Below are 14,380 nucleotides of genomic sequence, written 5' to 3' on the forward strand. Positions count from 1 at the left end.
TGGAAATGTTCGTTTTAATCTGCAAAAATCCCAAGGATAAGCGATGATTAGAATTATATATTGAATCCTGTACCTGCCACACAGAGAGCACAATCTTTGATAACTGCCTCACATCTTCTGTCCATTTCCTTTAAGATCTTGTTTCACAGTTAAGGCTTTTTATCTCTTCCTTATTCACCAGTTGTTTGCCCATGTTTCCTAAGTGGCATTCTTTTTTTTGGGGGGGGGGGGGGGGGGTTAATAATCATATAATTTGCACAAAAAAATTACTGTCCATATAATTCATAGAAAGCTTGCACTTTCAGCTCCAAGGAGCTCAAAAAGTTGGGAGATTTTCTAGACTAGTTAAAACAATGGTGTCTGATCAGGAAAGTAAAAACGTGCGCAAACATCTTCCCTTAAGGATACTAGAATTTGTTGCATGTCATTGAAACATGTTCTCTTCTCTCCTTCAGTAATGTCCAACCAAAGCAAAACGTAACAGCTTTCAACAACTTCCGTAGTTTCTTTGGTACTGGATTTCCTTGCCACATTTTGGAACATTTGGCCACACTGATAGGCACAATCAAGTGGAGTTCTTAGAGGTTAAGAAGAGTATTCCACAATTCAGTAGCCATAGTACAGTGAAGAAACAAGTGTGTTATAGTCTCGTCCTTTTTACCTTTCATGGGGCATCTGTTAGCACAAGTGTACGCCTACTTTATTAACCCTGTCCAGTGTCACTAATGCTTCCTTGGCTGCTATTCAACCAAATAGGATTCCACTGAAAAACTGTCTTTTTTTGTCAACTGATCATGTTGCGTCTGGATTTCCACCCAATCTCTCATGCCTATTCAATAACCAAGTTTATTTCCCCCGGTCATTACCTCGGTCTTACGATTATGCAGTTCTTATGTTGTCTGCAATTGTGGATTTTTGATCTACAGCCAATTGTGGATTTTTGATCTACAGCCACATTGAATAAATCTTGGAGGTCTAAACTCAGAGGTGTTTGTCCACCAAACTAGCAAAGTGTTTCTATCTATCCCACACCAACATGACAATGCCTGCATCCCTACTTTTTCACAGATTTTTTGGCTGATTCATTATAGATGGTTTTATCTTCTGATCTGAAGGTTCTGGGTTCTGATTGTTTGCTGTTCTCCCTCTGCATGTACATTTATATGTGAGGAAGGTAGGTAGTCATGACTTTTTTTCTTCTTCTGTTTTTCATTATGTAACACTAATACAAGTGAAGTCACCAATGAATTAGATAGCACATCGTGCCATTCTTTGTCTGAAATCATTTGCCAGTTGATTGAGTTGATTTATCAAAAATTCAAGTACAGTATTCCAACTGCCAGATATCACTACCATTGTTGACACTTGACGAACCAAAAAGGGATACTGTAGGTTTAAAGTGAGCAGGCTCGGTATATAAATCCTCTACTTAGCTAGAGAAAGTCTTCTGGCCATCGCATCTGAGATTTTGCTTACAATCGTTTGTGCTTTATTTCTTGTGTCGAGAGAGATAATTTTCTTCTAAAAGGTTGTTGCACCATCCTCACTCGTTTACTGGTTCCCAATTGTTGTTGGATACAGGCTCGCCAAAGCCATCGGAGAATCCGCATTGTACGGATTGTGACAACGACTGACAATCAGCGAATTGTAGGGTTGCTTATCCCAAATGCAGCAGTAGAATCAGTGCTTCAAGGTTATAATACTCTTGACTCTCCTTTCACAATTGTATCTAGTGCATTGCAATTAACTTTGGGGGTTTGATTCCTCTTGTTATGTGTCCCATATTGGCAGGGACGGTTGTTTGTCTTCTAGTTTTGGGCTATCCTAACCTCATTAGCTAGCTTTTGAGGTTGAGTTTGGCCCAAGGTCCATTTGTTAACATGGTATTAGAGCCAGGGCCATCCCTGTTATTGTGTTTCCCAATGTTGGGCTCCCATGTTATATTATCTATGCTCAAGTCGGCAGGCGTGGGCGTGCAGGGGGATTGTTTGGGTGGGGGGGGGGGGGATTGCTAAGTGTTCCATATTGGTTGAGGGATGGATTTTTTGTCGCCTTATATGGTTTTGGGTAATCCTCACCTCATGAGCTTATTTTTGGGGTTGAATTAGGCCTAAGGTCCATTTCTTAACACCTTTAGACATGCCTCATGTCAATTATAATTTAATAAGAAAAGTATCATAAGTCTCTCATTTTATCTGCATTGTAAACCAAATTAATGTCTTGTTGGGACCATCTTTTGTACATGTTTATATCTGTCATGTTTGTCTCTAGGGTAGAAAATTTAAGAGAGTTCTATATGAACACAGAAATGAAGTGGGTCTCAAAATGGTTGCTAGATTTTCCAGGTGCCACGTCTTGTGATTTAGTTTGTAAATTCAGAATTCCATAGTATGAGACATCTTTCCAGTTAGTGTGATTGATTCACTTCACTTGTTTGGTTGACTTGATAATTTGTAAATGACGTGCCTTTTATTGGTTAAATATGATTGTGTTGAAATTTTGATAGCAGATTTGGCATGGGTCCAAGATGTTGACGAATGAGAGAAGCGCAATTAAGGTTTTTTGTGCCAAGTATAGATGATTGCAAAAGTTGATGGAATGGCCTAGCAAGATGGAGTTGTCATTATACGCTTTCAGAATGAAGCGCATTGTATGGTGGTAGAAAAGCAGTCTTTGTTACAAGGTCCAGGGAATGAGATTGGGGCACCCTCGCATCGCTGTCATAATTCTTTTGCATCATTTTTTCGGAATATCCATTCCTTGTAAATTAAACCATTTAAATCAAAGGGCAATTTTGGGGTTGCTGGAAATTCTGCCACAGTTTTGTATCTAACCTTCAAAATATACAGAGCGTTAGAATTCAATACAGTTTCCTCTCAGTTCATCTGTGTCAGCCAAAGGACCAGCTAAATGATGCAATTTAAGTACTGACTTGTTGGCAACTAGAAGCAGACCATGTTCTCTGGTTAGATTGACCACATATTTTATTATGGAATTAAACGTCATTGAAGTTTTTTCCTTAGCGCAGAAAATAAGAGCCTGATTCAGCAATAGATGCATTGTCGGTATATGGAAGCTTATCCCTGGAGCATGTTGGCTGTGCCCGGAAAACATGTCTTTAAGTGGATATTTGGCCATTTGGATATGATTATGTTCAAATTTGCGTTTCTCCAGGTTTGATGTCTGGTGATTGATCGCAGGATTCTTGGTCCCTCTGGCAGTGAGGTGATGAGAAAGCCATTTGTCGAGCAGGTCGTCACCGTCACAACGTAAATCTCCTACTTGCTTTCATATAGCAGATTTTGCGTTTCACTCTGATCATTTTCTTTAGGAATCCTTTAGTAAAACTTATCCAAATGAATCCTGAATACTTAACATTGTAGGAATATCAGACTCATCTTAACCGTAAATAGTGTGAACTGCCAACAGTGAATCCCTTTCCTCCTATTGTCCTATTGATTGCCCTACAAAGGAATTCTTTTTCTTTTTGGTTTTTTTTTAAAGGACCTTAAGCTCTAGTAAAGAGCTTTCAGCATCCAGCAGAAACTCCTTTTTAATGCTTTCCCAATTATTATCTCCCTAGCTCATAAAGGGTGCCCCGTTATTTGACTGCACTCTCAATAATGTTCCCCAAACTCTTCTTGATTTTTAGTTTTATATGTGATGTATTGTTCTTCATCAAGAATATCGTAGTTCTTCAATTTTAGAAGCTTAAAATTCTGGTATGAGGGTGGAAAGTGAGTTAATCACTGGGTATTGTTAAAATCACTTGAGTATTGATATTTTGTGCCTAAATTCTTAATTCAAACGTTGATTTAGTGATTTTCCTTAAAAATATCAAAACTCCATTGTTGGTACTTAGAAAATGTTGACGAAGTAAAATAAATCTTCTTGATTTGGTATTATTTAATAAAATTGGTGATTGGGAATCGCTTGTGTTGGTATTTGGAGGTTGTCTTAAATTTGAGATCAATTTGAGGAGATTTGAGGTTGTTTATTCGAAATTGAAATTGCAAATCGAGAACATTTAGTTGAACGATACATGCAAATTATGATAAGGGATTGTTATACAAATAGTTGGCCAGATTCACTATTTTTTTTGTAGCCGGTATATGTGGATTAAGCATTGATTATATACAATCATACACATATCATACATGAATTACACATATATCATCCGTCGGCTATTTTTAGTTTAAGAGATTAGGTGGACGGCTATTTGTGTTAATTCTTCTTATGATAATTAGGTAGACTTTGATGAACTATTTGATTGATAAAGCCAAATGTAAATAACACAAACTCATGTCAATCTGGTAGAGTTTAGTGAACATTTGGACAAGTACAAAGTCATACCAATCAGGCAGAGTTTGTTAGTTATCCAACGTAATAGTGATTGTGTATAGCATGAAATCCTACCAATGATTTCACTATAAGTGAAAACTTAAAATTTTGACAACCTGATAGAATCTATGAGTTATCTAACATGATAGCTAAATTGAATATAGCATAAAGTTCTACCAATTTATCATAACATTACTATGAATAAAAAGTTAAATCCAACCAACTTGCACCGTCGTTGTTGGTAAGTGCATATTTGGATCCGAGGCCACTTTTTAAAGATGTTAAAAAAGGGGGAGTGCACGGTTGGCCACTAATAACACATGTATTTACTTTTAAGCCACCGTTTAAAATGTCTTTAGTCTTTAGCCACTACTTTAATAAACTTTAACCGCCCGGACGAAAATACCCTTCTGCTCATGTCCTTAACTTTTGTACTTAACTTTAGGACTTCAGGGCTACATGTCCTTAACTTTTGAACTTGGAACTCTAAGTTCAGGACTTCAAGGCTACATGTCCTTAACTTTTGAACTTGGAACTTAAATTTCAAGACCAAGCGTCCTTAACTTTTGAACTTGTAAGTCAAAGTTAAGGACCTATTGTCCTTAACTTTTGAACTTGTAACTGTAAGTTAATGACTGTTTGTCCTTAACTTTTGAATGTGTAACTGTAAGTTAAGGACTGTCTATCCTTAACTTTGAACTTGGAAATCAAAGTTAAGGACCTATTGTCCTTAACTTTTGAACTTGTAACTGTAAGATAAGGACTGTCTGTCCTTAACTTTTGAAGTTGTATCTATAAGTTAAGGACTGCCTGTCCTTAACTTTAGAACTTGTAACTGTAAGTTAAGGACTGCCTATCCTTAACTTTTGAACTTGTGTCCTTAACTTTTGAATTTAACTTTAAGACTTCAGGACTACATGTCCTTTAACTTATGGGAAGGAATTGCATTTCCTGTTTACTCATCACTCTTTTTCTTATTTTCACAACTTTTAGATCTAAAAATAAATTCAAGGAGCTAAGAGCAAATAAACCCTATTACATTAGACTCACTAGAAAGAAAAATAATCAGCACACCGATTCTGCCACAAGAGAAATGGCAGAAGCATAATAGCTTCAACGTCAACCAAATTTTAAATAAAAAAGTAGAGACGAATCTAAAATCTTCACGAAGCTCCCATAAAACGTCATATCCGAAAAAAGTCTACTGAGGTCCATTTCTAACATGCTTCGACATAGCAGCGATTTGTACCAAGAGAACACAAGAGAATACGAAGTCTTTATGTTTTGAATGCATCAGTGTATTTCTATTTGGGGAGGAAAGGGTAACACAGTCTTTTCATATTAATTTTAATAGACTAGTGGCTACTATTGCTAAGCATTAAAAAATTTGGATAAAAAGTAAATACCAGCTTAAACAGTGGCTACCCCACGCCATTTCTACGTTAAAAAACAAGGCTATTATTTAAGGACCAGCTCCTTATAAGGGTGGGCATTTTTTAATTTTAGGCCGTAAAAGTAGCACGGGCTAGCCAGTTTTCGGAGTGGTCATTCAAAAATAGCCAGCATTTGCAAAGTCATTAAAAAATAGTCACTATTTTGCTGCAACACGGAAAGTTCCAGCATAATATATTGGAGATTGGTGCACCTGTGTATGAGCTTCCAGCATATTATGCTGGAACTCCAACACGTGGAAAGTTTCAGCATAATATACTGGAGATTGGAGTACCTGTGTATGAACTTCCAGCATATTATGCTGGACCGGTATATTATATTGAAACTCCAGTATATTATACTGGAATTCCAGTATATTATGCTGGAGTATTTTTCGAATTTTAAACAGTATTTTCGTTCAGATTTATCTTTACATGAAAAGTGGCTAAATTTCGATTACTTCTGAAACTGTGGCTATTGTTGAATGAACACTTGTAAATCTGGTTATTTTTGAATTTCTCCCTTTTAGGCCGCGCCAGAATTTATATTCGGTAGCCGAAAAAATGTATAAAATTTATATATAACGTATAAAATCTATATATATATATATATATACAAAATATAGTATATATTTTTGGCTATTATTTTGATAGCGGCTGTACTATGTCACTCTAAAAACGGCTATCTGTGTACGTCGCTACTGAAGAGGCCCGACTTTCACCCGACCCGTTAATAGTGGCAGAGCAGGAAGCAGGTTGCGTGGGTTTAGGGTTTAGGAAAGCTCATCTCTTTCAGTCTTTCTGCGTAAATTGGGAAGAAGAACCCAATAATAAACACCAAAAAGCAAAAGCTTGATCTCCGGCGCCGAATAAATTTCAGTTCATCTCTCTCGCTCTCTCTACCTCCGATTTAAATAAATGGTTGCACCATGATTTTTTGCAGCTTTCTCTTTTATAGAAACCTTAAACATACCCGCAAATTAGTTGACATTTCTCGGAATAATCATCGATTTATTTCGGCGAATCAGAACACTGCTAATTTCAATGCTAAAGCTCCTTACTTTTCGAGATACTACTGTTCTGAATGGACTGAAGATGTAGAATATCTAGATGAATCAGGGAGTGTTATTTACTCAGGGAAAGGAATAAGGTCGGTTGAGCCAGGGGTTGATGATCATGTAATGGTGGGTGGGTTGAAGAAGCCTATTTTGAATGCTTCAGCAGTGGCAAAGCTTGTTGAGATTGTGAAGAGGTGGAAGTGGGGCCCTGATATGGAGACTCAATTGGATAAGCTTCAGTTTATACCAAATATGACTCACATTATGCAAGCGTTGAAAGTTATGGAAGATAGTGATGCTTCGTTAAGTTTATTTCGGTGGGCAAAGAGACAACCTTGGTATAAGCCAAATGATGCTTGCTACATTACCCTGTTTGATAAATTGAACCAAAGCAGAGATTTTGATGGAATTCAATCGGTTTTTGATGATATGGTCCTTGATTCTGGCGAAAATGGGGCATCTCTGTTTAATGCGTATAATCGAGTCATCCAATACCTAGCCAAGGCAGAGAAATTTGAGGTGGCTTTCTGCTGTTTTAAGAAAATTCAAGAGTCTGGTTGCATAGTTGATACCCAGACCTATAACTCCCTTATCACCGTGTTCCTAAACAACGGTTTGCCATATAAGGCATTTGAGATATATGAGAGTATGGAAAAAGCTGGGTGCTCATTAGATGCATCGAGTTATGAGTTAATGATCCCAAACCTTGCAAAGTCAGGACGCCTCGATGCAGCATTCAAACTCTTCCAGCAGATGAAGGTGAATAACTTTCGTCCAGGTTTTGGGATCTTTGCCTCCCTCGTTGATTCGATGGGTAAAGCCGGGAGGTTGGACACATCAATGAAGGTATATACTGAAATGCAGGGCTTCGGGCTCAGACCATCTGCTACTATGTTCGTATCCTTGATCGAGTCTTTTGTGAAGGCTGGAAAATTAGAGACTGCTCTAAGGCTGTGGGATGAAATGAAGAAAGCAGGGTTTAGACCTAACTATGGGCTATACACCATGATTGTTGAGTCCCATGCGAAATCTGGAAAGCTTGATATTGCAATGTCTGTCTTCTCGGATATGGAAAAGGCAGGATTTTTGCCCACTCCTTCCACCTATTCTTCTCTGCTGGAGATGCATGCTGCTTCCGGTCATGTAGATGCGGCTATGAAGCTTTATAACTCGATGACTAATGCAGGTCTGAGACCAGGATTGAGTACTTATACGGCCTTGCTAACTCTTCTTGCCAAAAAGAAGCTTTTGGATGTTTCTGCAAAGATTTTACTGGAAATGAAGGCCATGGGATATTCAGTTGATGTGAATGCTAGTGATGTTCTAATGGTTTACATTAAGGACGGTTCTGTTGATCTTGCTTTAAGGTGGCTACGATTTATGGGTTCATCAGGAATCAGGACGAATAATTTCATAATACGGCAGCTCTTTGAATCGTGCATGAAGAGCGGATTGTACGACTCAGCCAAACCTCTCCTTGAAACATATGTGAACTCTGCTGCCAAGGTTGACCTCATTCTTTACACTTCAATTCTTGCCCATTTAGTAAGATGCCAAGATGAGAACGATGAGAGGCATTTAATGTCGATCTTGAGTGCTACGAAACATAAGGCTCACGCTTTCATGTGTGGGCTCTTTACTGGGCCAGAGCAGAGGAAACAGCCAGTTTTATCTTTTGTGAGGGAATTCTTCCAAGGTATTGATTATGAGCTAGAAGAAGGAGCTTCTAGGTACTTTGTTAATGTTCTCCTTAACTATCTTGTCCTCATGGGACAAATAAATCGTGCTCGTTGTGTATGGAAAGTTGCCTATGAAAACAAGCTTTTCCCCAAGGCTATAGTGTTTGATCAACATATTGCGTGGTCCCTTGATGTTAGAAACTTGTCGGTGGGAGCAGCTCTCGTGGCAGTGGTACATACACTTCATAGGTTTAGGAAACGGATGTTGTATTATGGTGTTGTCCCTAGGAGGATCAAGTTGGTCACTGGACCAACTTTGAAAATTGTGGTGGCACAGATGTTAAGCTCAGTGGAATCACCCTTCGAGGTCAGTAAGGTTGTTTTGAGGGCTCCAGGAGATGCTGTCTTGGAGTGGTTTAAGAAACCAATTGTTCAGCAATTTCTTTTGAATGAGATTCCATCAAGGGCTGACATTTTAATGCATAAACTCAACATACTTTTTCCAACATCTGCACCTGAAATTAGGTCTTTGTCCCCTCCTAAGCCTCTTGTTACTGGAAAAGCAATATAGTTATTTCCTACGTTTAAAATGGCTTATATAGTTCATACTAGAGATTTGGTTTCACTTGTTCTAGTGCGCAAAGACGTGCAGAAGATACTATTTCTATGTATCAAGATGCTAATGTGTTTGGGTGGATTGAAATTAGATCTGAATCCGTTATAAAGGATATATAGTTGCTTGCATACGAAATACATGCTGGATATGTGTACAGATGCGTGTACCTTTTATTCTTAATCTGAAACTTAATGGTAGTGTTTATTCCTAACTTCCTCCACCTGATTTAACTGGTCAACCTGTTTACTCATGAACCGACGCTGAGTGCCTTTTGACAAAAGTTCAGTACTCTCATCAAACAGTAGAATCAAAGCTAATACAGGTGAGTTCCTTCCTAGTCTGATTTCTGAGTGTAAATGAAAAGAATGTCAAAGCTGATGTGTGCATAAGCTGGCCTGGAGAACACCGTTACTGGAAAAAAGAATGTCAAGATAAGCTGAGGTGTGCGCAAGACAACCATTTCTGAAAATACATGATGTTTCATATAATTTGCTCTAGGCATTTTTCTACCTGCTGAATCTTTTTTTATTAAGTACAGCTGATTCCGAATATGAATTTACTGAGTCCGATGACGATGAATTGATCCAGTGTTCCTGTTGTAGCCAACTTGTACATCCTGACATGTTTAATTCCACCTGTTACAGAGTCAGTTTCTGCAGATTGGTGTTGCCATTCTTGCAAGGAAAAGACTAGATGAATATATCCAACCAAGACATGCCTATGTTGCCGAACTTTTGAAAAGGTGGAACATGTGAAAATGTGCTGCTCTGATTATATTCACTTTTTGGCTTCATCATAGATCATAGCACTCGGTGTTTGAGGAAGGTCTAACACTAACCACCTATATGATGTAAAGGTATGAAGGAGCTGTTGAGAGAAGGTCCAAAATTTTGGATATAATTCGTTCTTTGGATCTTCCAAACAATCCGTTGGATGATATTATCGATCAGGTTCTTTCCTTTTCTTGCCTAATCACCTCTCCCCACCTCTTCTAGGTAGACCGTAGAAGAGGTGGGGAGAGGTGATTAGGTAAGACATGGCGTAGCTTCAACTGACCGAGGACATGACCCTCGATAGGAATGCATGGAGGTCGAGGATTTGGCTAGTAGAGTAGGTAGTCTAGAGTGTTCTTTACAGTAGTATCGGCACGCGGCTCGCTTTCTGTTGGTAGTAGTTTTTTATTGACTAACCGTTGTTTTCTTTCATTGTGATCACCTTACTGTCTTGTTGTCTTTATTCTGCATTTTATATGGCTTTTGGGTTGTCCCTTCTTGTCTATATTTTCATTAATGTGGTACTTATTCTTTCCTGAGCCGAGGGTCTATTGGAAACAGCCTCTCTATCCTCACAAGGTAGGAGTAAGGTCTGTGTACACTCTACCCTTCCCAAATCCCACAGTGTGGGATAATACTGGGTATGTTGTTATTGTTGTTCTTTCCTTTTCTTCTTTATACGAGTTTGGTAATCCCTCTCTGTTTGGTTTGTGTGGTTAGTGTACTCTTATTTTGAAATGGGCAAGTATTATTAAACAGAATAGCACAAGGATTTGTGCCTGGTTACATCCCCAAAAAATCAACAAGGAAACCCCGACTGTCTGTGTAAAGTATACATTGTGGTCACGCTCAACTATGTTGCGGCGGTCCTCGCAAATTATAATTCGGTTTAAGAGTTCGGAGTCGAATCCCATAAGGAATTAACTCATCAATCACAACTTAATGTATCACAAGAATTCAAGCAAATCAATTCTCCAAAATATTCAAATAATGATTTTTGTTTGGTTAAACTAATTGCAAATAATGGAAATGCAGTAAATTATGAACTAATTAAGCAAAGAGTTAAAGACAAGATTAAGGAGGCCTAGAGTTATGATTTTCCCGGCTGCTGAAATCCTTCTCGCCATGTTACCTATAACTTCGTCAATTTGTTCTTTGTTGATCGAGAGCATGATACTTACTGGGATTTCTCTCTGAGCAATCACAATAACTTACTAGAAATATTTTGTAGAACTACTGTAGCTTGCAAATTCTCACTGCTCACTCTTACCACGACAAAGCTTCTTTATCTCTAATCCTGCTTTCAAATTCGTCGTATTGATTTTTCATGTACCTAGGGAGTGATGTTGTTCAACAACTATCTAAACAAGCTCTAGAAACATATTCCATGTGAGGTAGATACTTAATTGCTCGGGCATAGTGACCTGATTCTTTTTCGTGGGCCAAACACGTTGAAATATTTTATTTACTTTTAATTATTTAATTATATTATGTCTCAACAGGTAAGAGTTATCTGGAGAGGGTTGCAGAAGCAGTCCAAGAAAATCCGAGCCGTGTGTTTTTCATGGAAGATGTGGATCAAGTTGATTCTTTCTCACAAAAGGGTATTAAAGAAGCTATTGAAAGTGGAAGCTTTACACTTCCTGATGGTGAATTAGTGTTTGTTAAGGATTCCATAGTCATTTTTAGCTGTGAGGAGTACTTTAGTTCTTCAGTTTCAAGACCCTATTCTCCTACTACTAGTGAGAAGAGTAATGGTGATGTTGAAGAGGAAAAGAGAGAAAATGCAGCTTCATTGGATTTGAATATCGCCATACATGGAGATGATATTGGAATTTTGGAGGCAGTGGACAAACAAGTCATGTTCAATATTCAACTCTTGTGAGAATTAAGTGAGAAACTCTTAAGCTTCCTCCACCCTAGCTAGGACTACTTTTTGGTACTTTTTTTTTTTTTTTTTAATTTAAGATCCCTTTGATATTTAGATGAAGAGTTTAATGAAGAACTAAATGTATATTAACACCTCTTTGATCTCTTTAATAGACTGCTGAATTTTTAGCTTCCATACACTTCTGAGTTATATCTTTTTTCTTCTTTCATATTTTATGTTGTACTTCCGTTGTTCAAAGAAAAAAATATTATTTTCTTATTAGTCCGTTAAACAAATGAATGACACTATTATAAATTTTAAAAAAAAAATTAATTTGAATTTTCATTTTACACTGAATGACAAGTACTTTTATAGTCGCCAGGCACTTTGCTTGTATGTATCTATATACCAAAGATTGTAATTCTGACTTGGACTTGGATTCCATATTTGATTTGGATGCTTCAACTAATAAACTAATTTTACGTTTTTGTACATTAATATTATAAAATTCAATTAATATTTTAGGGCTATTTTGGTCTTCCAACATTATATTCGTGCTTTTATAATAACTAGTATCTATAAACGTGCGTTGCACGTTAATAACAGCAATGATAGTTTAAATATTTATTTATATGAATAAACAATAAAATTTAATTAATGAGAATTTTTTTATATATAATACTACAACAATCATCTAAATGCCGAAAAATATTGTTACATTAGCATAATACGTGAATTCAAAATGAAAGGATATCATTAGANCGGGTGGGGATACAATGTTTCCAATGCATTTGCCTCCCTAATAACCAACCTATATCCATGAATCAGAACAAGCATGCACTTTCTCCTTGGATTGTGACAAGTGAATGATGGGATTGACATGTATTCCTTATCAAACTTCAAAAATATAACTTTGAACGAGTATTACTAACTAGAGTTTGCTTGTTATAAGTCATGTTATGTTGAGTCCAATTTCCCTTTTCTAAGATACTTGCATTACGGTGCATGAAACAGTGGAATCAAGTAGAGGTAACAGCCAGCCGACAGCATGCGAGGTGATTCTATTCCATCATGAAGATATGGGCATCCCATGGGAAATTGCAAAATTTGGGGTAAAGCAAGGTATGTGGGGAGCTGTGAGGAAGATTGAGCGGGGATTCCGTGCCTACCAGAAAGCTAAAGCATCTGGCTTGAAAATATCTCATTGTGCTTTTATGGCTAGAGTTAATACAAAAATTGATCGAGAATACTTGAAGTCGATGGAAGATGATGAGGAATCATCTGAAAATGAATTGCTAGCTTCACCTGCAAAACCTGAGGGTATGAACATACCAAAGCTGCTTATCATTGGTGGAGCTGTGGCAGTTGCTTGTACACTTAACCAAGGAATCTTACCCAAGGTGCTTTTGTTTAATGCTGTGAAAAGGTTTGGAAATATAGGAAGGAGAGCATGTCCAAGGACATGACATATGATTCATGCGTACATTGCGCATCTGTTTTTTCCCTGTTTAAGCATCCACTTTTAAGCCCTTTATATATTTAAAACAAGCATTATTTTGTCCAAGCGAGCCTGCTGTTGTCATCGTTTATGCTCTATCAAGTGATATCATACGCTGAAAATTTAAAGAAAGATCCAAAATGAAAAAGAACTAGATATCTCAATACATGTATTAGACGGGTAAAACGGCAAAAAAAATCCATTTTCATCAATGAAGTTCCCGTTCTGTTAGATTCTATTACTAACATTGCATAACATAGATGTCTCTTGCTATTAAGTAGACTTATTAATTGGTAAAACATTCACGAACGTATGCCTCATGGTAAGAAATTCAGTCTTCTAATTTTGTATATAAGGTAAAAGATAAATTGATCTTAAACTCCTAAATATTAGAACTTCTTACCTAGTCAATAAGGTAAGAGTTAATAATAAAAAATTTAGTTTATATTAAATTCTTAAATATGAGGAAAATAACTTAAATTACTATCATGTCCAATGTAATATTTATTTTAAAAGGGTAAAAAAGGCGAACAATATTTTGCTAGGGGTCTTTGTGCTTTTAATATAGTACTAGTATCTATAAACGTGTGTTGCACGTTAATAATGACACATGATGGTTTAAATATTTATTTATACGAAGGAATAATAAATTTAATTAATGAGAGAAATTTTATGTATAACAATCATCTAAATGCCGAAAAATATTGTTACATTAGCATAATACGTGAATTCAAAATGAAAGGATATCATTAGAACTTACATAAATGATCAATTTTAGTCATGTTAAGTAGATATTTATGTATTGTAGTTTAAAGGTATCTAATGTGATGGTATCTTACCAAACACTTCTTTATAGACGGTATTTTTTTGTATATGTTTCCTTCTAATGCTTTGGTTACTCCACCATAACCTAAACACTTGTTGTCGATATTGATATCTCTCTTGAAAGTACAACATATAGTTATTCGTGTAAGAAAATATATTGTGGTAAATATAGTTCAATATTTAGGATGTTTGTCCTTGTGCTTTATTTATTATAACTACAAAACATAAACATACTGAAAATTATTTTCACATAAATTTAAAAGGATATTCTTTAGTTTCGGAAGATGAAA

The 14,380-nt window shown here is 36.7% G+C and overlaps 2 protein-coding genes across 2 annotated transcripts in view; both read left to right on the top strand.

The window, feature by feature from the left end:
* The window catches only part of LOC109207344 (protein strawberry notch), a 46,410-nt gene extending 43,395 nt beyond the window's left edge, over positions 1-3,015 (top strand). Inside the window, exons 31-32 of the mRNA XM_019370244.1 lie at positions 1,582-1,693; positions 2,510-3,015. Of these exons, the coding sequence (XP_019225789.1) occupies positions 1,582-1,693; positions 2,510-2,541 (144 nt within the window). The 3' untranslated portion in view covers positions 2,542-3,015. The remainder of the gene's footprint in view (positions 1-1,581; positions 1,694-2,509) is intronic.
* Positions 3,016-6,502: 3,487 nt separating this feature from the next.
* Positions 6,503-10,410, top strand: LOC109207346 (pentatricopeptide repeat-containing protein At1g79490, mitochondrial). The gene is made up of 2 exons (XM_019370245.1): positions 6,503-9,866; positions 9,981-10,410. Exon 1 carries the CDS (start codon positions 6,701-6,703, stop codon positions 9,077-9,079), a length of 2,379 nt encoding a protein of 792 aa, XP_019225790.1. The 5' UTR covers positions 6,503-6,700; the 3' UTR covers positions 9,080-9,866; positions 9,981-10,410.
* The last annotated feature ends 3,970 nt before the right edge of the window (positions 10,411-14,380 follow it).

The sequence above is a fragment of the Nicotiana attenuata genome, unplaced genomic scaffold (genome assembly GCF_001879085.1).
Source record: "Nicotiana attenuata strain UT unplaced genomic scaffold, NIATTr2, whole genome shotgun sequence".
Classification (NCBI taxonomy): Eukaryota; Viridiplantae; Streptophyta; class Magnoliopsida; order Solanales; family Solanaceae; genus Nicotiana; species Nicotiana attenuata.